At 48.7% G+C, this 24,365-nt stretch overlaps 2 protein-coding genes across 2 annotated transcripts in view; one reads left to right on the top strand and one right to left on the bottom strand.

The window, feature by feature from the left end:
- The window catches only part of Nek6 (NIMA related kinase 6), a 74,025-nt gene extending 60,427 nt beyond the window's left edge, over positions 1–13,598 (top strand). The window contains exons 8-10 of the mRNA XM_057754853.1: positions 2,630–2,724; positions 8,278–8,391; positions 10,822–13,598. Of these exons, the coding sequence (XP_057610836.1) occupies positions 2,630–2,724; positions 8,278–8,391; positions 10,822–10,932 (320 nt within the window). The 3' untranslated portion in view covers positions 10,933–13,598. The remainder of the gene's footprint in view (positions 1–2,629; positions 2,725–8,277; positions 8,392–10,821) is intronic.
- The window catches only part of Psmb7 (proteasome 20S subunit beta 7), a 60,538-nt gene continuing 49,609 nt past the window's right edge, over positions 13,437–24,365 (bottom strand). The window contains exons 7-8 of the mRNA XM_057754854.1: positions 15,988–16,139; positions 13,437–13,702 (exon numbers count right to left, since the gene is read on the bottom strand). Coding sequence (XP_057610837.1) covers positions 13,591–13,702; positions 15,988–16,139 — 264 coding nt within the window. The 3' untranslated portion in view covers positions 13,437–13,590. The remainder of the gene's footprint in view (positions 13,703–15,987; positions 16,140–24,365) is intronic.

Raw genomic sequence — 24,365 nt, 5'->3', positions numbered from 1 at the left:
CGACGAGCAGGTAGCAGATGAGTGGGCAGACAAGACAGACGGGTGGATGGGTGAATTGAAGGAGGCATCTTGGAAAAAGGTTCCTCCCTGAGCGTGGTACTACACATCCGTAATTCCAGCACAGGAAGCAGAGGCAGGAGGATCATAAGTTGAGGGTCAGCTTGGGTTGCCTAGTAGGATGCTGTTTCACAAAGCCAAGGGCTGCACATGGGGCTCAAAGGTCAAGCATTAGCATGGGCACAATCTAGATCCCAGCCCCCACACTGCAGCAGAAGAAGGTAGTGACAGGTAGGTACAGGTAGTGAGTCAAGGGTCAAGCATTAGCATGGGCACAATCTAGATTCCAGCCCCACACTGCAGCAGAAGAAGGTAGTGATGGGTGCAGGTAGTGAGTTCAAGGACAACCTGTTTCATGTAAAGGGGTTCAGTGAGGTGGAAGAGCAATAGTAAGGAGAGGAACGCAGCTCTCGCCCTGGCTCTCCTGCAGGCCGTAGCCAGGCCCTGCTTTAGAGCCAGAGGGAGAACCTGGTGGCTGGCCTTGCTGTAGCTTCCCAGTACACAAGCACAGTGGAGCAGAGCTCAGAGGAGACTAGATGGCAGCTAGAACTGGCTTGGGGCACAAGGTGCTGGACAGGTCTGCAAGGCTTCCTGCAGATGCCCACCCTAGAGACCCTCCTGCCTGGGCCTAGCAAATATAAAAGGGACCCAGAACAAGTGGAAAGAACCATGGGGCAGCCTTGCTGGGACACAGCTCTAACCCTGTCTCCTGGCCAGGGGTGCCTCTAGCTGTAGCTCCTGGGCGCTGGAATGCAATGCTACTTGTCCCTAGGTTCCCACTGCTGATCAAGACCTATGGATTCTGCCCAGGGTTGGGCTGTGACACCTGTTAACTTCACACCTGGCCATTGGCTTGGTTTTTGTATTCTCATGACTGGAGTGCGCAGGTGTTTATTCTTGATGTCCCACTTGACCGTAAGAGGTCACAGCTGCACATGTTAGCTGGCAGTTCTTCTATTGAGAAGCCACCAGCCCCTGATTACAACCATGGAGCGAGTACAAAATAGGATGTCCAGTTCTCAGCCATGTCTGAGTGATGGCTGCTAACACGATGAAGTCATGGTTAGACACACGCGTTCACGGGAACCATGTCTCAGACCATTTCTGTGGAATAAATGTAGCATTAGGCTACAAAGAAGTGAAAAGATACTCACAGCCTGTTATATAACAGACCCATGTCCTCGTGACTCCTGCCATGGACCAGAGCTGTCCTGCCCAGGGTGTTCAGAGCCACGGGACAGAATTCATACCGTCTGGAGCAGAGGTTTTACCCCACTCCATGAAGATCCTACCACCTCCCAATTATGCCATCAGCTGTGACCTGTTAGCATGTAGTCTTTGGGGGGAGGGGTGTTTCAGACGCAAACCGTCTTGATTAAGTGTCAGTCCATGTCAGACAGATGTGGAGGTGGTTTTCCCTGTCCCTCTGCATTTGTCCCTTTTTTCTTGCTGTGATAAGTGCCATGAGCAGAGGAGCTCACAGTTCCAGAGAGGGAGTCCATATTGGGGAGGCGCCGAATGTGTCCTGACAGTGTTATGTCACCTTACACAGGCTAGAGTCATCTGAGAGGAGGGAGCCTCAACTGAGAAAATGCCTCCATAAGATTGGACTGTAGGCAAGCCTGTGGGCATTTTCTTAATTAGTGATTGGTGTGGAAGGGCCCAGTCCACTGGAGGTGGGGCCATCCCTGGGCTTCTGGTAGTTCTGCATTCTATAAGAAAGCAGGCTGAGTGACCGGGCGGTGGTGGCGCACGCCTTTAATCCCAGCACTCGGGAGGCCGAGGCAGGTGGATCTCTGTGAGTTCGAGACCAGCCTGGTCTACAAGAGCTAGCTCCAGGACAGGCTCCAAAGCTACAGAGAAACCCTGTCTCGAAAAACAAAAAACAAAAACAAACAAACAAAAAAAGCAGGCTGAGAGTAAGCCATGGGGAGCAAGCCAGTGAGCAGCACCCTCCATGGCCTCTGCATCAGCTCCTGCCTCCGGGTTCCTGCCTTTAGTGATGGTGTGGCCGTGGTGTCTCTTCACAGCAGTAGGACAGCAGCAGACAGCCAGAGCAGGAAGCTGAGAGAAAGTGGGGTGAGACTGTAAACTCCTAGCGCACGCCCCCTGACAAGCTTCCTCCTCAACAGCACCATCATTGGGAACCACAGCCTAACTTGCCAATCAGCTCTGAACGCTGATTTGGTGAAATGACGGGCTTCAGCCATCATGAAGTTGATCATTTTAATGAGTTGTCCCCTTTATGTAAGACTCTTCACCTACCCGAGCCTCAGTTTCCCCTCATGTGGCTTAGTCAACGTGAACAGAAGTTCTTTTCTATTGAGAGCTTGTTCTGGGCTGTGCCAGATACAAACTGTCACCTAAAGGGACAGTAGCCACTTGCTTTTCTGCAGTGAACTGTCATATTGAACCCTGGCTATGGTGGCCCCCAACCAATTCTTAAGTCTGAGGGATCCTGGGGATCCTCTTAAAGTTCTGTTAATATGGGCAGCTGTCTCCTGTAGCCCAGGAGTGGGCAGGCCGTCTCTCCTCTCCTGAGCCCCTGTTCTTGCCCCTTGTTGTGTTGCAGTGGGAACACCATACTACATGTCACCAGAGAGGATCCATGAGAATGGCTACAACTTCAAGTCAGACATCTGGTCCCTCGGCTGTCTGTTGTATGAGGTAAGTCTCTCGTGTGCAGCTTGGTGTTCCATGGGGGCACAGGAAGGACAGGCTCACCCTACCAGCTTAGGGCAGTACCAGTGCTGCGCGGACCCAGCTGTCCTTCACCTTCACAGGCATGGCCTCAGTAATGTGATCAAGCCACCCTCGCTGGAAGGGTGGTTGGTAGGAAGCTGTACTGTTGGGCTCCACGAAGGGGACAGACCAGTGGGGTATTCCTGCTGCTCTTCTCTGGTTTCTTCAGTAGCCACGTTTGTGTATTGTTCGTCAGTAGAGGTCCCTCACAGGCACTGGAGTGGGTATGGAGTCACGTCCGGCTTTGCCCGTTTTTTCTCTCACTGCAGACCTCTCCCCTCCCTAGCTGTGGAATGGTACCAGCCTGTTGAGTCCTAGATGCTCCTATTCATCTAAGGTAGCCACAGGGGGGTCCTGGGAATGGGTCCATGGGGAGCACAGGCCACCAAGACAGGTGAAGTTTGGGCTATCTGATGTCACCTCCACCAGCCTGCTGGGACCCACTGCTGGGCACTCTCAAGAGTTCACCATCTGTTTGGAGCCCTAATATATATGCAAGGTGACAAACAGGTAAGGGCTTTGGGATTAGGACTGGAACCCTGTGGGTCTGGCTTGCACTGGTCAACCTAAAGATCCTCATTATTAAACTGACGGCTGGGGACTGACTGCAGCAGCAACACTCAGGAAAGTGTCCCAGGCTACACCCAAAGAGACTAATTCCTTGGCTTCCGGGTACTGTCCCATGACAGTGTCTCTTTATAAGGTGTGGTTTGGTGTCTGTTTTTGAGGCAGGGTTTCTCTGTGTAGCATTGGTACCTGTCCTGGAACTTGCTCTGTAGACCAAGCTGGCCTCAAACTCAGAGATCTGCCTGCCTCTCCCCCCTGAGTGCTGGGATTAAAGGTGTGCACCACCACTGCCAAGCTCAGTGTCTTTCTTTTTGAGCCAGGCGCCTGAGATGTGTTAGAGCAGACACAGCCTTTTCTCTGGCGGGGGAATGGAAGATGGAAGCACAACTTACGTACACCCTAGCTGAAGGGGATGCATTTTAAATTTTAAATGCTTGGCTAGAAAAGATGCCCTTGTGGACTGGTTGTGCGGATAACCTCTTAGCCCAGTGTCACCAGGAAGGCCTGTGGGCAGTTCAGGCCAGAACAGTCAGCAGGGGGGGCAAGCCAAGTCTTTTTGAGACTCTGGGGCCTCAGTTTCAGGAAGAGACTTAACAAGCACCTGACTAGGGCCTGGGGTTCAGAGACTCCCGTAAGAGTATGACCAGGCCTGTCAGGTGCTAGGGTGAGGGGACAGCTGTTCAGGAACTCCCAAATACTCTCAACCATTGGACCTCCTAGGGGAGCGATGCAGTGTCTCGCAGGAGCCCAGACTGGGCAAAAGGATCCAAGGTCCAAATCTCAGCAGCAGCAGTCCCCACAGGATATAGTCCATAGTCCTTTCCTTCCTCATCTGCTCCCGTGGCCCCAAGTGGGATAGTCTGCCTATCTCGTGGCAAGAAGTGCATGAAGCCCTGTGTGTAAGCTCAGGCCTCTCGGAGCCCACTGACCAGCTGAGCTGAGCTGAGCAGCTGGTGTCTGCTGCTAGTTCCTAGAAGCCCAGTGGCTTGACACATTTCCCTTTTTGCTTTGGCCAACAGGAGGTCTCAGCATAGCTCGGCTTGAGTCCTCATGGAGGGAGTCCCCTTCGACCTACTCATGGATTCTGTCCCCATCCAGATGGTTTATCCTTTTCTTTCTATCCTGTGTTGTGTATTTTCAGAAGCTGCTTCCTGTCCCCGTGGAGTCACAAGTGTCTCTAAACATAAACAGTCTGGTTGAGAGGAGAGCTGTGGGCATCCCCTAGGGCCAGTGGAAGGGTAGAGGATGACAGCAGGCTCCCTCTGCTCCTGTCCCCTGCCCAAGCCTTTGTTACCACTCCTCAGAGGCAGAGGCAGCCCAGTCTTGGTGTGCACCAAACCCAGGCATGGCTTTTGATGGGTTCCCAGCCAAGCAGGCTGTTCTAAATCCTGACTTGGTGCCTAAACACATACTCAATGAGGTGGCTTCCAGCATGGTGGCAGGACTCCGTTCAGCCATCTGATTAGTTGTTGGCAGTGTAGTGCTGCGTGCCTTGTAGCCATGCAGGAGGAGAAGGCAGTGGGAAGCTAAATAAATCAATCAGTTCCTCTAAGGCTATTCGCCCACAAGGACAGAATGGAAGGCCATGGCCACGCATCGACTGCCTCGATGGTGAGCCCTCAACAGTGACAGTAGACACTGCTGAAGCTACATGGCTCTGCACCCTGCAGTGCACGGGAAAGAAGTGTTTATTTTCCCAGCAGATAAGGAGGGGCCTCATCTGGGCCCAGGACTGGGTAATTGGCAAGAGATGTCCTGTAGTCATGGCTGCCACCTCCCAGAGGCCACCTGTGGTGTCGTCCCATGGTGTCAGGGTTAAGAGTTGGGACAAATTTCATCCTCCCACTCACTTAGACCACTGAGGATTCTCACAGTCCCCAGAGAACACATGCCATGTCACCATGACCTGGGGCTCAAAGTGAGCAAGGCCAGAAACAGCCCCCTAGACATCCTTTGTTGACCCCAAGCACTGGCTGAGGTTTAGCAGCTGAGGTCAGCTCTCCTGTGGAGGAAGGGAAGTGAGCACAAAGCTGAGGGCTCACCTGGTGCCAGCCTCTGGCAGGGGACCTCAAAGGCCCCACCTAGGACACAGATCCAGCAAGACCATGGGCTGGAAAAAGCTGCTTTCGAATTCTGGCTTGACCAGTGGAATGGTCTGGAAAGCCTCTCTCAAAGAACCAGGTCACATGTCCCCTCTGGCTCACCCTTTACTCCAGGCAGTGCTTGGGAGAAGCCTGTGGCGATAACATAGGCGTCTGGGGCCCTTAAGTCTCATCTCCGTCTCCCTCCACATCCTAGGTTCTTTGAGACACACACATACACAACACACACACACACACAGTTCTTACCATTACTGGGTTATGTCACATCCAAAGCCCCAGGGAGGGCAAGTCAGGCATGTGACTCACTGTTAAGAGAGCATGACTCTGGTGGCCTGGAAGTAGCCAGTATCTGTGTCCCCAACAGCAAGTCCTTTGCTCCAATTTGCAAGGAGCTGGCTGGCTACTGGTCTGAGTACATCTTGCCATCCTGGGTAATTGCTATAACTCCCGCATCACCAGCAGGCCCTCAAGTTCCTTTACAGCCTTATCACAGTCTATCAGAGTGGCAGGTCCAGGACCTCACTGGGTGCGAAGTAGTTCAGACATGGCTTCTGAGAGAAGCTGCATTTGAGGCTGGAGATGCCCTGTGGCAGGAAAGCTCACTTGCAGAGCCTGTGCACAGGTGCTTTCCGGGGTGGTGAGGGGAAGGTGCTGGGGTGGAGAAGCAACAGATAATGTCCACCCCTTTCTCCAATTTTCTGGGCCATTTGAACTTCCAAAGGGCCAGGTTTGTGAAAATCCCATCAGATTGGCCTGTTGAAGGGCAGTCTCTCTCCAGTGGAAGGGTAGAGGATGACAGCAGGCTCCCTCTGCTCCTGTCCCCTGCCCAAGCCTTTGTTACCACTCCTCAGAGGCAGAGGCAGCCCAGTCTTGGTGTGCACCAAACCCAGGCATGGCTTTTGATGGGTTCCCAGTCAAGCAGACTGTTCTAAGCCCTGACTTGATGCCTAAACACGTAAGAATCACTGGGTCAGCATTAGTGGGACTGAGACCCAACACCTTGCCTACCCACAAGCCAGGACACTCATCTGGATCCTACAGCTGTGACTCTGAGGGCTACCGAGGAGCCTCAGCTGCTCTACTGTGGCAGCAGATGTCCTTCTGAAGTCCCAGTAATCGCTGGCACCAGGCTCCTGTTTCCACTTTTGGAGGCACATCGCCCATTTTGCAGGCTTTGTGGCAGAACCAGCTCCTGGGTGTGGGTGAGGCCTCTGTATACTTGCCACTCCCTGCCTGCCTGGTACAGAGGTCACTGCAGCCTCACTGTGAAGTGGGGCTCATGGGCCAGTTGTGTCCCCTCCACCATGAGGACCCCAAGGTCAACAGTCCCACAAACCTCCATACTTATCTGCTTGTTTTGCCTAGCCCAGGTTAAGATTCCTGCATCAAACCCTAAACCAATGTCCCCTACTTTTGAAGCCATCTGTGGACCCACTGGCCCTTTCTGAAGATGGCGAGCTGTTCTTGGAACCAGACTGATCCCAGGGGTGAGCAGAGGGTGGGTGCAAACCTGACAGTCACACACCTTCCCTGGGTTCCCTCCTGACCTAAGCTGGAACTTTGACCCAGTCCCCTGATGTAAGTCCAGAGGATTCCTCAGGTATGCTGGAACAAAGGCCTCTGCGGCGGGACCTGGACTGGGTGGGGCCTGATTACCTTACCCAGTGAACGGCCCTTCACTAGCAGGAAGGTCTAGGCTGTCTTTTGGCAGAAGGCAACAGGAAGTGAGTGAGAGGAAGCACTTGAACGCCATTATGGATTTATCAGCAGATGGGGCCCTCAGGTGCCAGGCTAGCATCTCTGAGGCTTTCCCCAGGTGTCTGAAGGCCTCAAACAGGTGGCTACTTCAGGAAGAGGGAGGCTTGAACCTTCTCTCCTGGGTGAGAACACAGCAGGGCCACTGTCCAGCAGTCCCCAGCCTGTCATTCCCCAGTGCCCATCTGCCTGCCTCTCTTCAAGGTGCCTAGGGTGGTGTCTGAACCTTGCCACACCATGTAAGTTGGGGCTTCCAACTTAGCGGGGCCAGACAGCCAACTGCAGAGCCCAGTGTCTCTCCACCCTGGAGTGTCCCTGAGAGAAAGGGCACTAGCCTACAGACAGCAGTGAAGGAAGTGATTCCAACTCCCCCTCCCCACATCTGTCCCAAGAGCATTAGCCCTCCATGCATGATCTTTCACTGAAGGTATCTCAGGCAGACATGTCCCCAAGACTGGTGTTCCCACCACTCTTTAGATATGTCAGTCCGAGTCAGGTATTACTATACCTGACTTGCCTGTAACCCAAGTACCCACGAGTATGAGGCAGGAGGATTTCCATAAATTCAAGTCAGCCTGAACAAACAGAAATGGGCAGAAGAAGGAGCTTAGTTGCAAAGTGCTTTCCTTGTGTGCATAAAGACTCAGCACTCTGAAAAAGCTGTGTGCTGGGGAGGTGGGGACGGGCTGATCTGAGATAGCTTGGCATACCACTCATTGACAAGTGTCATGTCAAACGCTGTCTTAAAGAAAAGGTAGCACCAGAAGCTGACTGTCCCCTGCACCACACACACACAAAGACAATAATGAGAACCTGTTGGGCCCATACACAGCCTAGGGAGCAGAGTCTCCATTCTTGTCAGTCAGTCCTCGGGAGAAGGGGAACTAGTGAGCTGGGGGACATGACCTCAGGACTCAACAGCACTTCCTTATTGCAATCCCAGCTCCTTGGGCTGCAGGGAGAAGCCCACAGGACACTCACTGTACTGGGGACCTTCTGAAATCCTTTAGACCTTGAGGCTGATGGTTGATCGTCTATATCCCTTCCCTGGCAGATGGCAGCTCTCCAGAGCCCCTTCTATGGAGATAAGATGAATCTCTTCTCCCTCTGCCAGAAGATTGAGCAGTGTGACTACCCACCTCTCCCAGGGGAACACTACTCTGAGAAGGTGAGCAAGCTGGGGTCCAGATGGGATGGTGCTGAAGTTCCTGAGGCTTGTAGGAACAGCTGAGCTAGGACCTGATGCCAGGCTAGGGGCATGATTACCAGGGAGGTGGGAGATGGGCACCCCAGGCTAGCTGGTTGGTCTCTTGCTCCATGTAACAGGCCTGTAACTCTGGAGGTTTTTGACTTTCACATTTTATGCAGGGTGCAGGGACTCTGGACAGTTACTGGTTGTATGAAGGTCATCCTTAGATTCATCATTTTATAGATAGGTTAAATTATATCTTCCTTGTGAGTGAACTATGAGGGGCAACTTTCAGGTCTCCTGGCACACTCCTGACAGGTCTGTATGCTCCCTTCACTGCCCTTAGAGGCTTGTTTACCTCGTCTATAAAATGGAAACAAAACTAGAATCTCCTGTCCCAGTTCACGATAAGGATTAAGCATGTGTCATGTTTAGTAGAGCCAAGCCAGCATCTGCCACCACGGTCAAAAGGAGCTATTGGAGGTAACGGCTTCATGTAAATGTTGCTAAACATCATTTGTTATGTCCTTTGAGAGTCTAAGGTCTTCCCAGGTCCACTCTACAGAACACAAGGCCACTGCCTCATGATAATGGCTCATAAGTATAACCCTTCCCTCATTATGTTCCCACTAAGACAGTGTTCTCAAGGCCAAAGGACCTTTTCACAGGGCTACCTAAGAACACTGGGAAACATATTTACATTACAATTTATAACAGTAACAAAATTAGTTATGAAATAGCAACAAAAATGTTACAGATGAGGGTCACCATAACATGAGGACCTGTATTAAAGGTCGCAGCGTTAGGAAGGTTGAGAACCACTGCCCTAAGGACAGCCCATCATCAGATGAGCTGAAGCTTTACAAGGAACTCCTTCTGCATGGAAGCTCCACGCCAGCCTCCAAGTCCACTGGCTCTCACCTGTTCAGTGGCCACCCCTGGGGTGTGGCAGTCTGGAGTCTTTCTGCTCCAGTGGCTTGAGGAGTTCCCACTAGCCCCTCTGGCGACAGTATCTATCTTCTGGAGAACAGGCTGGCCAGAAAGGAAGAACGGATTGCATTCTCCACAAAATTCGTTGTTCCTTTCCTTGTTTAAACTAGAACTTCTGCTCTACAAGACATGTGACTTGGTTCCAATCAGTTCTGTGCTCCTGTGCCAGTCTGCCAGTGGGCATCATACACTCCACTTCAGTTGCAAGGCAGAAATGAAGGCCCCAGAGCCCTTAGCTTTATCTCCTTGGGCAGCCATTCTGTCTTACTAGCACATGCCCACGGCAGTCAGCAGCTGCAGATCCTGTTACTTAGCACAAGTGTGTCCCTAAATACACCCCACTTTTAAAGATTTATCTTAAGGTATCTTGTCATTTTTGTTGTTTCTCCCTACGACTGGTAACTGTAGTCTGCTTCTAAGTGATTGCAGGGCAGACTTCATCTTGATGTGGTTTTTGTATTTTTACCTGATGGGTCAGCCATGGTTCCCTTCCAGAGCAGCTTTAGAAATCACTGTTTGTAGATGACCTTGGACACCACCTTCAACTGCTCCTGGATTCCAGCTGTGGGATCACAAAATGCCAGGCAAAGGAGGGAAGCACATGCTGTGGGTCTATAGGCCAGTTAAGCCAGCTCAGTGAGGAAGCACAGTCCTAGCCCCTAACCTGAGGTATATGCTGCAGCCCAGGGTCTCTGCAACATCCCTGGGCCTTCCCGGGGCTCTGCCTTCCTGAGGTCCTAGAGCTCTTTAGTCCAGGACCTCCCTCCCACTATCTACTTTTGCTGGTGACCACCAGCATCCCCAGCAGCAGGCACTTTGATGGAAAACTTTACAGCCTGCCCAGTGTAGCACATTTAAGACCCAGGCTTTTTAAGGTCATTATTTTAATTACCATTAAAATGACTAGCATTCTGGCTATCAGAACGAGAGGGATCAGAGGCTTAAGGCACCCCTCCCCCACCCTGGCGGGCAAAGCCTTCAGTGTCTGGATAATTAAAAGCGTGTCTTTCATGAGCACAATGAAGAGGCCAGGGGGTGTTCAGACTGCAGCCTTGCTGCATGTTAATGCATTTATTATGATCAATAAGCCCTTTCCTTGAGTTTTCTCCGGTTTGGGCTTTGTGTGACTGACAGCAGACACACATGTGCAGAGTGCTCACACTCATGAATCTGCACAAAGGTGTGCACAGCTGGAAAATGATTATTTGAGGGTAACAACTCTCAGGGTCTCAAAGCATCACCTTTGGAACCAGACAAGCCTAGGCATGCATGGGCCTAGCCTCCCCCAAAAGCTGTGTGATCATACCTTATCCTGCAAAGCATTCTTCACTTGAAAGGGGACAACAGTGCCATCTGAGGTGCCATGTGGCAAAACATGTGGATGTAGGTTTAACTAACAGAACTGCTCTTTCCTTGTAGCTTCGGGAACTGGTCAGTATGTGCATCTACCCTGACCCCAACCACCGACCTGACATTGGATATGTGCACCAGGTGGCTAGGCAGATGCATGTCTGGACATCAAGCACCTGAACGCAGCATGCCTCATCGAAGCCATCCACCACTTGTCTTACTTGAGTCGTCTCCCCGAGTGGCACCTGGAAGTTCCCACAGCCAAGACCAGAGGGCTCAGCAGGCTCCCAAAAGTGGCTGCCTCAGCCAGTGAGCTGAAAGCAGCTGGGTTATGGTCAAACTCCAAAGTCCTTTCTTTGAACTGTTGCAGACAATCTGAGCTGGGCTATTAGTGGGGGAAGGGGCTTAGGCAGTCACTGAAGCCCCTTGTGCCAACTGCAGTGTGAACCTCTGCCTGGTCCCTTCAGACCTGTGCAGGCCCACAGTGTCAGGAGGCTTGCAGGGAACAGGGTAGGGGTGTGGGTGAGCCTTTGCAAAAATGGTCACCAGCAGTTGTTTTTAGTTCTTAGTACCTTTCACACAACCCGGCTGTGTGCTTCATTTACTCTCTTGTAAGGGAAATGGAAATAAGGGTTTAGAGTAGAGATTTCCCTAATACCTCCTCTGCATTTTATAACTAGTGAGCGACAGTGAGGAGCACCCAGCATCAGACATTGAGAGGCATGGCGTCCCTGTCATGTACCATGGCCTCCTGGAATGCTGTGGCTCACTGAAGGATAAGTGTACAGCATTATCTATCCATGGGAAGAGATCAAGAAAAATCCAAGAGCTTTGCCCTCACACTGCGCTTTACAAATTCTGGTTCTCTGTCTTCCTAGTGTGACTTGGGCAAGTTTGTTGGCCTTTCTGAGCCTTCATTTCCTCATCTGCAAAAGGGATTAATGAGGTCATCTATCTTCCAGGTGACTGACAGGGTCTAAAACAAAAGATATTACTTAGGCAAGGCAGCCTAGGTTTGTTATCCCAGCACTTGGGAGGCAGAGGCAGGGGGGTTAAGGGGAAGTTTGAGATTGGACTGGACTACATTAAAAAAAAAGAGAGAGAGAGAGAGAGAGAGAGAGAGAGAGAGAGAGAGAGAGAGAGAGAGAGAGAGAGAGAGAGAGATGCAAATCAGCCAGCAGTGGCAGGTGATCTAAAAATGCAGCCTGTCACTCTTTCAGAAAACTCAAGTCCGTGACCATGAGAGTCAAGAATTAAAAATACAACTGTATCAAGTGCAGGAAAAGCAGAAATATGTTAATTTACTTTTTGTTCTCAATAGGATTAACTGTGAAGACTAACTTATAAATGTGAATTTAAGGAAACTTAAGTGCTGGAGGAAACAGTCTGAATTATTTTGTTCTACTATGCCAGTGGTTCTCAAACCTCTGTATTCCAAAAATATTTACATTATGATTCCTAACAGTAGCAAAATTACAGTTATGAAGCAGCGACAAGATAACTTTATGACTGGGGTTAGCACACCGTGAGGAGCTGTACTAGAGGCTCGTAGCTTTAGGAAGGAACAACTGATATTGATATATCTATGCAGTACTACAGTACTCAAGCAGTACCTGCTTTGGTGACAGGCCAGTGGTGCTGTGTCTTGTCAGATGTTTAAGTCGTTGCCAGGTGAACTTACTACCCAGAGCTCCCAAAAATAGGGTCCCTGGCTGGCCACCACTCTCCGCACAGAGCCTGCACTCCAAGGAGGGCCTCTGCTTTTAGACAAAATGGGAAGAGGGGTGACTGCTGAGCGGCTCAGGGGTGGCCCTAACAGCACGTCAGTGTCATCTTGGACTGCAGACCAAATTCAGCACACAGTAGCAGCACAACTTCTTGAGGCACCTTTAGCAGCAACTTGCCAGGCCCCAGACATCCAAGGAATACCAGAATATCTTTAAGTTCCCCAAGTAATTCTGAGAATCATCAGCCAAGCTGCCACTCTCAATAAATAAACCCATTGTACTCACTCAAGCTGGCTCCAGCAGTTTCCAACAAGGGAAGCAGGCTCTGTGGAGCACCCCACAGTACGTGCTCTGGGAGGACCAGAGTGGCTGTCTCCTGCCCAGCACTGACTCCTCAAAGTTTTCCTGACTCTTGGTAAGCACCGCGTCTGCTCTCAGAGGCTGTTCTTGTGTCCCTCGCACAATCAGCCTCTTAATTTCAGCTGTCCACCCACTGCCCAAACCAAGAGAACTATCTGGCCAATAAAATGGCCTCTGATGTCCAGAGTCTCTACCAATCATCATCCAGAGAGCAGTTCACCAGTTTCACACAGCTGCCTTTCTCTGGACCTGAGCATGCACAGTCCAAGACCTCAAACTGAAGGTGTCTGTCTCATGTGTCTATGTGGAAGGCAGGGATACCAGGGTAAACTTGGGGAGTCTTGTGCATGCAAGGCAAGCTGTCCACTGGGTCATGTCACAGCCCAAGACTCCCTCACTGCTTTCCACCTGAAATGCAGGCTGCTAGATACTGAATCACCCTGTTAGGAAGGACAGACACCTGGGGCTGCCTCTAAGTGAAAACGAAGTAAGCAAGCACAGGCCTGGGTCATAGCCAGTCACTCGGAGAGCCAAAGGAACTCATTCTGGTTTCAGGCCACACCACTGACACACACTGGAACTCAGGACACAGGAGAGTCAGGTCAGCAGAGCCCAGACCCATAGTCCAGCACTCACTGGGTTTTGTCTTTTTTTAATTGAGCCTCACTCGGCAAGCAGTAGCCGAATGTATGTTTTGGGGCGTGGTGCACCCCAGTTACTCAAAGACATAACCAACCACCCCTAGCACCATTCACGAAGTGTCCATGGTCTGGACAGTCTCTTCTAGCACCTCGATCTCCAGAGCGGTGACTTTCTCGGTGAGGACAGCTGTAGTGCCTTTCTCACACCTGTACCGGCCGAACCTGACGAGAGAAACAGAAGCAGTTAGGCCAAGACAGAGACACTGCCCAGACAGCAACAGGCTTGACTGGAGTCCTGGGGCTTCAGAGGGTCAACTACCAAATGCTACAAAATGGGGCACTTGAAGGGTATGTGTCAACACTCTACCATCCTCAGTACATGCCGGGAAGTATTTGGTCACTTGGCTTCAGGCTGTCACTTCCTTCCATGTAGTAATGTGAGTGACACAATATGGCCTTCTGCCCCACAACTCTAGAAGCACCAGCGATACAACTAACATAGTCCAGACATCACTTTCTGAACACACAAGGCCAACTGTCCTTGGGGCAGGTCTCTGGGCCAAGTGCGCACCCTGATCCACATGTGATCTCCTACCTCTCCAGAATCCTGATGCTGCCAAAAATACAGTGCGACAACAACTTCTCATGCTGGAATGATAGTTTCAGTAAGCTGGTACCCAACAATGGCAGCTGTACCACGGTCATAAACTCCTAGGAAATTTTCCCATTCAAACAGGCAGTTGGGCCAGGGGTGGGGGGCAGAAAGAAAGAGTACGTGATGCTCAGGTAGGTGGACTTTAGGAGGAGGTACACTTTTTCAAAACACATTTGTCCTTGTTCCCTTAAGGTTTAAAGATATCTCTTGGTATGTACCAGGCTGAGCTACTGGCAGTTAAGTATTGCCTTGAGACCAAAGTCCCAGTGGCCCAAGAGGCTGACTCATCTGACCTTTATTTACCCTGTCTTTAGGGGGAGTGGACATGAGAGCCCCATACCTTTTGGGTTAGGCTGTCGGCCTTAGCAGCATACAGGGCAAGAGCCAGGTTCACGGTGGCTAAAGGCATGGAGCAGCTGGCAAGCCTTTGCCCTCACCTCTTGCCCATACTGGGGAGGGTTCCTTATGTAGGCAGCATTTTCACAGTCATCAGTCCAGAGGAGAGTGGGATTCTGAAGTGTATGAAGATCCTGGTGCTGCCCCAGAGCAGATTACTGCTCACCTGCCTGTGCTTAGCCCCTTCATCGTCACCCTACCAGCCTCCTCACCATATCGCTGGGTCTAAACCCACCCGAAGGCTAGGATGGAATTTAGAGCCTCACACATTCTAGGCACGTGTTCTGCCACAAAACCACATCTCTGACTCCACACTGCTACCTTTAGCACAAAGGTTCCTTTTGCAACCGTGCCCAGTTTTCAAAGGTGGCTTTTAGAATTCTCTACCTAGGGAACCGATTACACAATCCACATGGAGCAGACCCGCTCTCCAGTTCTCTTCCCAAAGGCTCAGCATCCTTCAGTGGAAGCTGGTCTCCTAAACCACCCCTGTATATTAGAGGCAGCTTCCTTCCCATTTCACTCAAGATCTGAGGGGCTGGGATCACACTAGCCTAGCTCTATCATTTCAGATACAGGACTGATACCCACAGCCACCATCCCAACCAGCAGCCACCCCTTAACCCACTCCAGAGCCGTCTGACACTAAGCTTCCACAATGCTGATAGCAGCCAACGACAAAGAGCTACTGGCACTTTCCTTGTCAATCTAGAGCTAGGGATCCTCAGTGGGTGTAGAAGCCTTGCAGAGGTCTGCGCTACTAACCAGAGCCCAGGCCCAGTTACTGCTCACTGACTTAGATGACTGTGGCTAAACACAGAACTCGGAACCCAGAGTGCTCAAGCAGCTGAACACCTATAAGAACTGTCAATCAACGAGCTACAGGTAAATGCAGACACCAGGTCCCAGGCCTTTTGGACCTAGAACATCACCTTACAGCTTGGATCCTGGTTTATACCACTGAGGTGAAGCATGCAGAGAGCACAGGCCACAGGTTCAGTGGCACAACTCCCTTCAGCATGAACAACAGATGATGACCATGGCCACAATTCAGAGGCTGCTAGTCACTGGATTAGAACCTTTAGGATGTCTTGGGCCAGCCTGCATAAAAGTTTGTGGACTGGCAACTATGAAACGCAAACACCTCATAAGATGCCATTCCTGGCTTAAGATGCTAAAGAAAACATGAGGGGAGGGAGGAAAGAGGAGAGACCTCTGTCCCAGCTTTCAGCCTGAAGCTCTCTCCTGTCAACACACAGTAGATGAAGACACTTCTCCACATCTGACCACAGCCTGTGATCATAAACTAGCAGCCTGGACTCAAGATCTGCTGTATAAGCTGCTTTAGAACTCAGGCTTTTCTCAGTGTGGGAAAGAATCCAGAAAACCCAATCCAGGTGGCACGGAGATTCCAAAGGTGACAGGACACAAGGAAAATGCCATGCCCTTCACTTACCTGGTCCCCTTCTTATTGGGCACGGAGTAGGGACGCAGAAAGTCCAGCTTGCTCTTACTGATGACACACAGATCAATGTTGCTTCCAGATCCCAAATCATTAAAGATGCCAGCTGCAATAGCCTCACTCACCAACTTCTTAGCTTCTTCCTCCTAAGAAAGCAAAGGGCAGCCAAGATGATTTGTGCTCATGGAGAATGGTGGCCTGCTCAGAAACACACAGGATGCTTCATACATGTGTTCGTGGAGCTGTTTAAAATTTCCCTAAAACTATGGCGTCCTCAACACCCATTTTCTTTCTTTCTTTGTGTGTGTGTTTCCGAGACAGGGTCCTGGAAGTCATCTCACTCACAGAGATCCGCCCGCCTCTGCCTCCCAAGTGCTGGGGTTAAAGCTGTGCGCCACCGCCTGGGCCTCAGCACCTGGATTTCAAAAGAGAACTGGCCTAAAGCTTTGTAGGTGATAAATGGGGGACAGGCCTTTCATCCCTTCATGCCCGAGCCCCTTCCTCACACAGTGTCTCCCATCATATGCCATCAGCACCCATCATTTAAAGACTCGGTAAGCTGTTCTGTGGTGCCCAGAGGAAATGGCACTATTAGAAGGTGTGGCTTTGTTAGAGGAAGTGTGTCACTGTGGGGTGGGCTTTGAGGTCTCCCTTGCTCAAGCTAAACTCAGTGTGGTACACACAGTTCGCCTGTTGCCTGTGCATCAAGATGTAGAACCCTCAGCTCCTTCTCCAGCACATCTGACTGCAAACCACCATGAAGATAACGGACTAAACTTCTGAAACTGTAAGGAAGCCTCAATTAAATGTTTGCCTTTATAAGAGTTGCCATGGTCATGAAACCCTAACTAAGACATCTTCATAAGGGCCGGGCAGTAAATATTTTAGGTTCCTGGGCATGCTTGCTGTCTGTTATAACCTCGCAATACAACCACCTAGCACAAAACAGCCAAAGACCATGCATAAACAGGGTGATTATGTGTCCCAATAAAACTTTATTAACAAAAACAGGTGTCAGGCTGGATTTGACTCATGGGCTTAGTTTGCTAAATAATCAAAGTATCTTAACAGTAACTCCAGGAGAGAATCCTCCCACCCATGGATGGGGAAGACAAAGCTGCAGTTTATAAAATAAAGGAGAAAGGTGAACAGGCTCAAAAAAACACAAAAACTACTAGTTAACAAAACCAACTTCCTGGTAACATAATGGAAAAAGTCAGCACTGTGGGGCTGAGACAAGCTGATACCAAAGCACAATTGTAGTTCCGGGGAGCGAAACATTAAGACTACTTGCTTCTGAAGAATTTGTCTCTACCCTCTATGAACCTACAAGTTCACTGAAGTGACTTGCTGCTTCTCCCAAAAGTTCTTCATTAACATTTTTAGTCGAGAGCCATCATAAGCCAAGTGAGACACCAGAGTCACAGAGGTCCCAGAACCTCACCCTCTTGGGATTTTAGAAGTTCACTGGGAGCCTCAGACCCACGCGACTGCTCTCCAGGGCATGACAAGGGTCAAAGAGTGACAATAATGGCTGCCTCCGTGAAGTTTCAAGAAGAGCAGAAGGCAGCCTGTAAACAAAGGCACCCAGGAAACTGGTGCAATGCAAGGCAGCATGATAGAAATCCTTTATGCGGCAAGGAGAGAACAAGCCAGACTTTTCTATGTGCTTCATCTGGCACAGGGTACAGACACACGAGCCAAGCAAAATGCACACATCTCAGTAAACAACCTCCAGCTCCAACCCCCATGCACCAAATGCCCCAAATCTGGCCTAAGAATCTTGATAGACAAATAAATTCAAGGCTTTACGTTGTGAGAGAATCCGAGCCAGGCTGGAATACTAGTGACAGGAGTGCCCTCTACAGACCCAGAGGAGGAAAGGGAGCTCTGCAAGAGTGGAAGGGATCCTTACAAAACCAGCAGCCAGACACATTCGTGAGGGCAGTAAAGCAAGTTATTCTTATGTGCATGTGCACAGTGCTGTAAGAATTCACCCCACAGGACTGACCACCTACCTAACCAGGAACTCTCTCCTAGGTCTCTAAATAGTCCCTTACCAGAGACCAGGAAAAGTGGCAGAGCCGATGGTAGTGGAGACTGCTCCACACAGACAGCAAAACCTGACCATCCGCGTAACAGATGCAACCTCATTCCAACTCACTTTGCATATTAACCAACCTTAGATGTGCATGTGCACGCATGCTGGGAGCGCCCTGCTTGCTCCCCTGCTCAGGGCTGCCATCCCTTCTCCCCCTTCTCTTTTCTCCACTTAACCATTGCCTCTCTTTGTCTGTTCTCATCTCTGTTGCTGGTGCTCTGAGCAGGGCACATGGGACAGGGAGGAAAAGAAACAAAAAAACCCAACAACAACAACAAAAAAAAACAAAACAAAACAAAGAAAGAAACAAAAAACCCAATAGGCAGCACTTAGCACTGCAAACCTTTAGTTCCCAAGAGAGGATGATGTAGAGGGCGCGGAAACATGAATTGGGTTACACATGCCTGTCTCCATTCAACTGGAGCACCTGCATCAAGTGCAGGTGATTCTCCCTGTTTTTGCAAACATTTGGAAATGGAAGCAGTTTGCTGGTAAAAGCACATTTCAAAAAAAGTTCAAAAACTTGACTGTATTATGTATAATTTGGTTCAATTGTAAAAATCATCATTATATAGTCAAGTGTAAAGGCTTTTAAAAATTGGGGAAACATTTAAAGCTTCTTCGCCAATTCTAGGGGAGATGATTGAGGAACTCCAGCTCCTGTGTTTGTCTGTCCGTCTCTGACTGACACACACGCGCGCACACACACACACACCCATATGTTATAAACTGAGTCAGGCACCTGAATAATCATTATCCAGTTTCACTCCAGCCCTCAAACATCTTCTGAGGCTCATACTAATCAGAAAGTGTGGCTGAGAGGGAGCCCCATGGTAACACAGCTAGCAGTAAACAGTAAATAGTAAAACAGGTTTGTGGTAGCCACAAATCATATTAGCTAACAAATAACCTTTCTTGGGCTCTGGGCTCTTCGCAAATCAGGGACACCAAAGCTGTGTCACTCCCTGTCACTATGAGCCTCAATACCTGGGTTAAGTTTAAGAACGGTGGCTGCCAATTTCTGTGTGGTCCAAGTATCAGGCCCTTGGCAGTCACCTCCATTGTGGAATGGAGGACCCTGTGCTTTCCACAATCCCATAGACTACCTGCCTGACAAGGGCCTCTCTGTTTTCCACAGTGCTGAAGTAATGTTCCTACAATCTCATGCCAGGAATCAAAATCAAGATGAAGGTTTTATTTCATGTCCTTCTCCTAACCACCAAACTCCCTCAAACACCAGGAGGCTGAAAGTGACTACCGTCTACCCATTACTTACACAGTCTCTTCAAGAAGTATTTCCAGAGACCTAGTAATTTGAGAACCTGCTTTATATGTCAAATACTGACTTAGACTTTTAGGCACAGATATACCTATACTACTAGGTAAATTTATGTATTTTTTCCTTAAAATTTTGCAGGTAAATAACTTTTGTATTTAACATGTGCTATTGATGTTTTGGACAACTATCAAGAAAATCCTAAGAGGTGGAGAAAACACCTTGTTTTATCATCACACAGAACATTCAAGAAATATTGTTTCTTTCTCTAGGAGTCATTCTTTCTAGGACTCTGCACCTACCTCCCTTTTCTGGAAGCTTTGAGGTGATCTGGGTCCTGAGCAACATCTGCCTGGGACAGGTGCTGCAGAGGGGCTCTGACCCAGTCATGCAGACCCTGTGTCCCCAGCTGCCCAGGCCCAGGTGCTGTATTCTCTTCCTGCTGTGCAGCATCTTCCTCCAACCAGCCAGCTGCTCATGGATTTACATTGCTTATCTCAAGGGAACTTCAGTGTTAGACCTACAGGACACATCCCAGCTACAGGAAAAAGAGCCCTCCAGCATAAAAGAGCAGCTTCAAAACACATACAGAAGACCATGACCCTGCCGACAAAGAACTAAATAAATAAACAAATCATCGGAGGGTGTCAGGCTCAAGACAGAATTCTATCTCCAGACTCCCACATCCTGTTGTGTAGCTAGGGGACAGTAGCCACCTCTCTGAGATCGCTCTTCTCCTCCCTAATATAATACATTCTACCTCACAGGTTTGCTGCAAAAACTAGAAATCAAGCACAGAAAGCAACTACTATAGTGACTGGCGCATGGCGAATGCTTAACGGCTGGTAACGTACTTAATAAAACAAGCCAGAGGGCTCCTGAAAAGACGTGGCCACCTCTCAGCCAGAGAAAGGCGGACCAGTCAAATCTGCTGACAAACCTTCACCCAGTGCCATGGAGAAATTCCGGTAATAATTAATACAAGCAAAGCACACTCCCTAAAAGTTCAGAGAATATAAAAGGAGCACTTCCTTCTTTATGGCTACAAAGACCAAACTAACTGGGAGTATCAGTCCCGCGGGCCACCCTGCTCCTTAAATGAGATCACAGTAAGAGTGATGTACTGCGCTCCACGTCAGCTGTGACAAGCAGCACTTTATAGAGCTATCTGTTTGTCTCCATCACTGCACCACACAATGTGTCCCTGGACTCCAATGTGCAGCTCCATTTACCGCTACATGACAAATGGGCAGCACTTGTAAAAGGCACAAAGAGGTCCACGTCGGCCATGTAATGGTCACCACAGCTGTACCCGAGTGCTTGAGGGGACAAAACAGACCCCCAAGTTCATTAAACTGACCAGTAATGGATCTTTCAAAAAGTGCCTTAGGAATCGTACAGAAAAGGCTAAAATAAATAACTCAGCATGGAAGGCTAATCTGAAACGGTGTTTGATAAATTATTTATACCACAGGCGATTGTCTGCATTTAATATTGGAGCTACTAGTAGCATCTTTAAAAGATGATTTATGTGTTGTAACGCTATTAAACTTTATATTGGCCCACTGCTAGCTATAAAGTCTGCTGAGATTTAGAGAATGAGTTTTAAACTGTCACTACAATATCATAGGAGATGGAGACTGTATTAAATCTTTACTTGAAACCTGTTATCTAGAGAGTTGTGTTTTGTAGACACTCACAAACTGATAGATTACCTCTGCATCCGCTACAGAGGGTCCAAATAGTACTGCAGAGAAACTTCTCCACATTATCCCACATACAGTTACAATCCAATTCCTCTTCTCACTAAAGTGATCTTAGATGTGCCAGCCAATGGGCACCCTGCACTGCTCAGCTTCAAATTAATCCTCTTTAAAGAAACCCTGTGCAACCTGACAGTTATGGCTATGCATACCGAGCATACTTAGGCCAGGGGCAAGGAAAATATTAAGTATATATTTGACTAAAAGCCTAACATACTATTTATTTGCAATGTAAAAATGCATGTAAATGGCAGTCACTTGAAACAATACATTTGTAACTAAAAATTTTAGAATTTAAAAAGAAACAAAATTAGTTCTTTGTAGGAAAATACCTTCTGTTAAATAGCTAGATAGAAGGTATGGGAAAGGGAGGAAGTGGCCTCTCTCATGAAGGGCAGGGTTCTCTGTGCCTACTGTTTGTTTTTACTGCCTTGGAGGTGGGGGGCCACTATACGTGCACCAAGAAACCAGAGGATGATGTTGATGTTGGTGCCTTCCTCAGTTGCTTCCCACCTTTTTGGTTTTTTGAGATAGGGTTGCTGCTCACTGAACCAGAAGCAAACTGACTGGCTAGACTGACTTGTAAACTAACCCCAGGGATCTGCCTGTCTCAATGGGCCTACTGCTGGAATTTTTTTTACATGGCTGACATACACACAAGTGCACGTGCGCGCGCACACACACACACACACACACACACACACACACACAATGGCATGGTGGTACATGCCTTCAGTCCTAGCACTCTTGAGGCAGATATAGTGATGGAGGCCAACCTAGTCTTCATGATGAATGAATTCCAGGACAGTTAGGGATACATAATAAGAGCCCATCTCATGGAGGTTAAAAATTAAAGAAAGGTTAAATCATAAATCAATCAGAACTTAGTTTATTAAAATAATCCAAATTAATCTTGGAAAACTCACATAATCTTTCTTTACTTTGATTTGGAACAGCAAGCTTTTCTATGCTTGATTAAACAGAGACCTTGAACTCCATCATCCATGCACGCAAACACATACACAAGAAATAACAGCCTACTGCTCTGATGATCTGAAGCAGAGCAGGCTAAGTCTGGGTGTGGTTTTTGAGTTTGAGTTCTTAAACATGGACAACACTTCTGCACTTCATACCTTTTCCAACTTTGTATCCCAGGAAATCAGTGTCCAACATGTATAACCATAAGTTAAGGAACAATCTCTACTTCAAACACACATACAGCTTTGCTAGGCTCAAAGACAAAGATAAAGGACAGGCCAATACCAAAGAGAGAAATTCCAAATTTATGCCAGTCTCAACTGGAGGTCACTCAAGGACAGTTAACAGCAAGGAAGAAAGGGCTTGAATATGACATCTTGTAGTGACCTGTTTGTTAATAGGCTGATGGGGCCTAAATTTAATGGCTGATAGGTGAATAAAACTTACTCGAAAGAGTATTTTAAAAGTTCCCTCCCCCAGTAGTAGGCTTCTTACACAAATGTGATGTATCCCACATGTGGCCACATCCTTTATAAGTAGAAAAGTTAATTTGTTTTTCAGACTGGGGTGGGTGACAAAGTAAAGACATCCAAATTTCAGGTCTGGCATGAGCTCTTGGGGACTGCCTGTCGAATACCTAGCAACTGGGCCTTTAAAGTTACCAATTTCGACAAATATCTGTATTTCAGCAGATACCTGGAATCCAAGCCCTTGGGAGACTGTGGAAGGAAGATCATCAAGTTCAAGGCCAGCCTGGGCTAAAAGCAAACCTTATCTCAAAAAACCAAACTTGAGGGCTTGCTACTTTTAAAGTTTCTAGCTCCCATTAGAGATAGCCTGTAACTCCAGATCCAGGAGATCCAATGGTTCTGGCCTTCATCAGCACCTTTACTCTATGTGCAAATATACACACACACATACACACACACTTTAAAATAAACCTGTTTTTTAAACCAAACTTAAAAAAATGAATGAAAGAACAAATAAGTTTAAACAACAACAACAAAAAAAGATGGAACGTGTCCTTCTGATTGGAGTGGTACAAGCTGTTCTCTTGGGACAGCTCAGTATGCTGCCCTGTGTGGGTGCACCAGGATGTCAGTGATGCAATTCACAAAGGAAAGCTTGTGGTGGGTGCAGGAGAGATTTTAGGAGTTCTCAGGAAGGATGGGAAGGCCCATCTGGGCTGTCCCAGATAATCCGAGTCGGAAAACCCTGATTATAGCTAGAGACTTGGAGTGCACACAAGCTGCAGTAACAATGGGCCAGAAAAGGCTAGAAAGAACAAAGCTCTAGAAAGCCTGGTCACTCACTGAGCTGTAGCCTGCAAGAATGGAGACAGTGCCTCTGTCCAAGGGCTCCGAAGAAGAATAAAAAGACCGGAATCTCCAGGCACACAGGATTTACCAATCTATTGATGAGCTCTAGGGCAGAAGAAAGAAGCTGCGGCAAACTGCTGTGCTGAACACCCATGCCTCCTTCTACAGGTGAGGACACGAGGGCGCACACAAAGCTTGGCGGATACACCCACAGGCACTTGGCTGCGAGTGAAAAGAGCCAGGGATCTGTGCCAAACTAGTGCCTGGCACCACCAAAGTCTCTCTCCCTATCCTACCATTAGGAAAACTGACGGCAGGCAAGTGGTTTTACTGGAATCTATGACAGTGACTGGAAAGAAAATACCTAAGCTTCCAAAGGGAAAAGGACCAAAAGAGATGAGAACATATGGCTTTCCACGAGGACAGGAGGTCAGCGTTCACAGCACAATGAACACAAACACATTTCCAAGGCCGCACTGAATCAAATGTAAGGAAAGAAAAGGAAAAAAGCCAAGGTTTACAAAGAATGTGGTAAATATGCCTAGTAATACTCAAAATCTATTACCTCGCTCCTGAACTAAAATGGCCAGATAAACAGTTTATCACTGAAAACGGGAAGGAAGGTGAGGAGGTTGGACCTGGGCTTGGGATGCAGTTCAGTGACAGAGTAAGCGCTTTACACCTGTGATACCCTAAGCTCAATAAAAACAGAAGGGAATCTATACCATAGTCTCAACAGATGTAAGTACCATCCTGTGGCCAGGTACCTGCAAATGCTCAAGGCCAGTGGAGAGTGTCCTCTGCACTATCCTGCTTCTATAGCCTCAAAATCTAAGAATGATGGGCAGAAGAGCCAAGAACGGACAGAGTACCGCATTCTAGGAAATTTCAAGATAGTCACAAATAGCTGGGCGGTGGTGGCGCACGCCTTTAAT

Source organism: Chionomys nivalis, chromosome 22 (assembly GCF_950005125.1).
Source record: "Chionomys nivalis chromosome 22, mChiNiv1.1, whole genome shotgun sequence".
NCBI classification, from domain to species: Eukaryota; Metazoa; Chordata; class Mammalia; order Rodentia; family Cricetidae; genus Chionomys; species Chionomys nivalis.
This window is presented reverse-complemented; position numbering and strand designations above follow the sequence as displayed.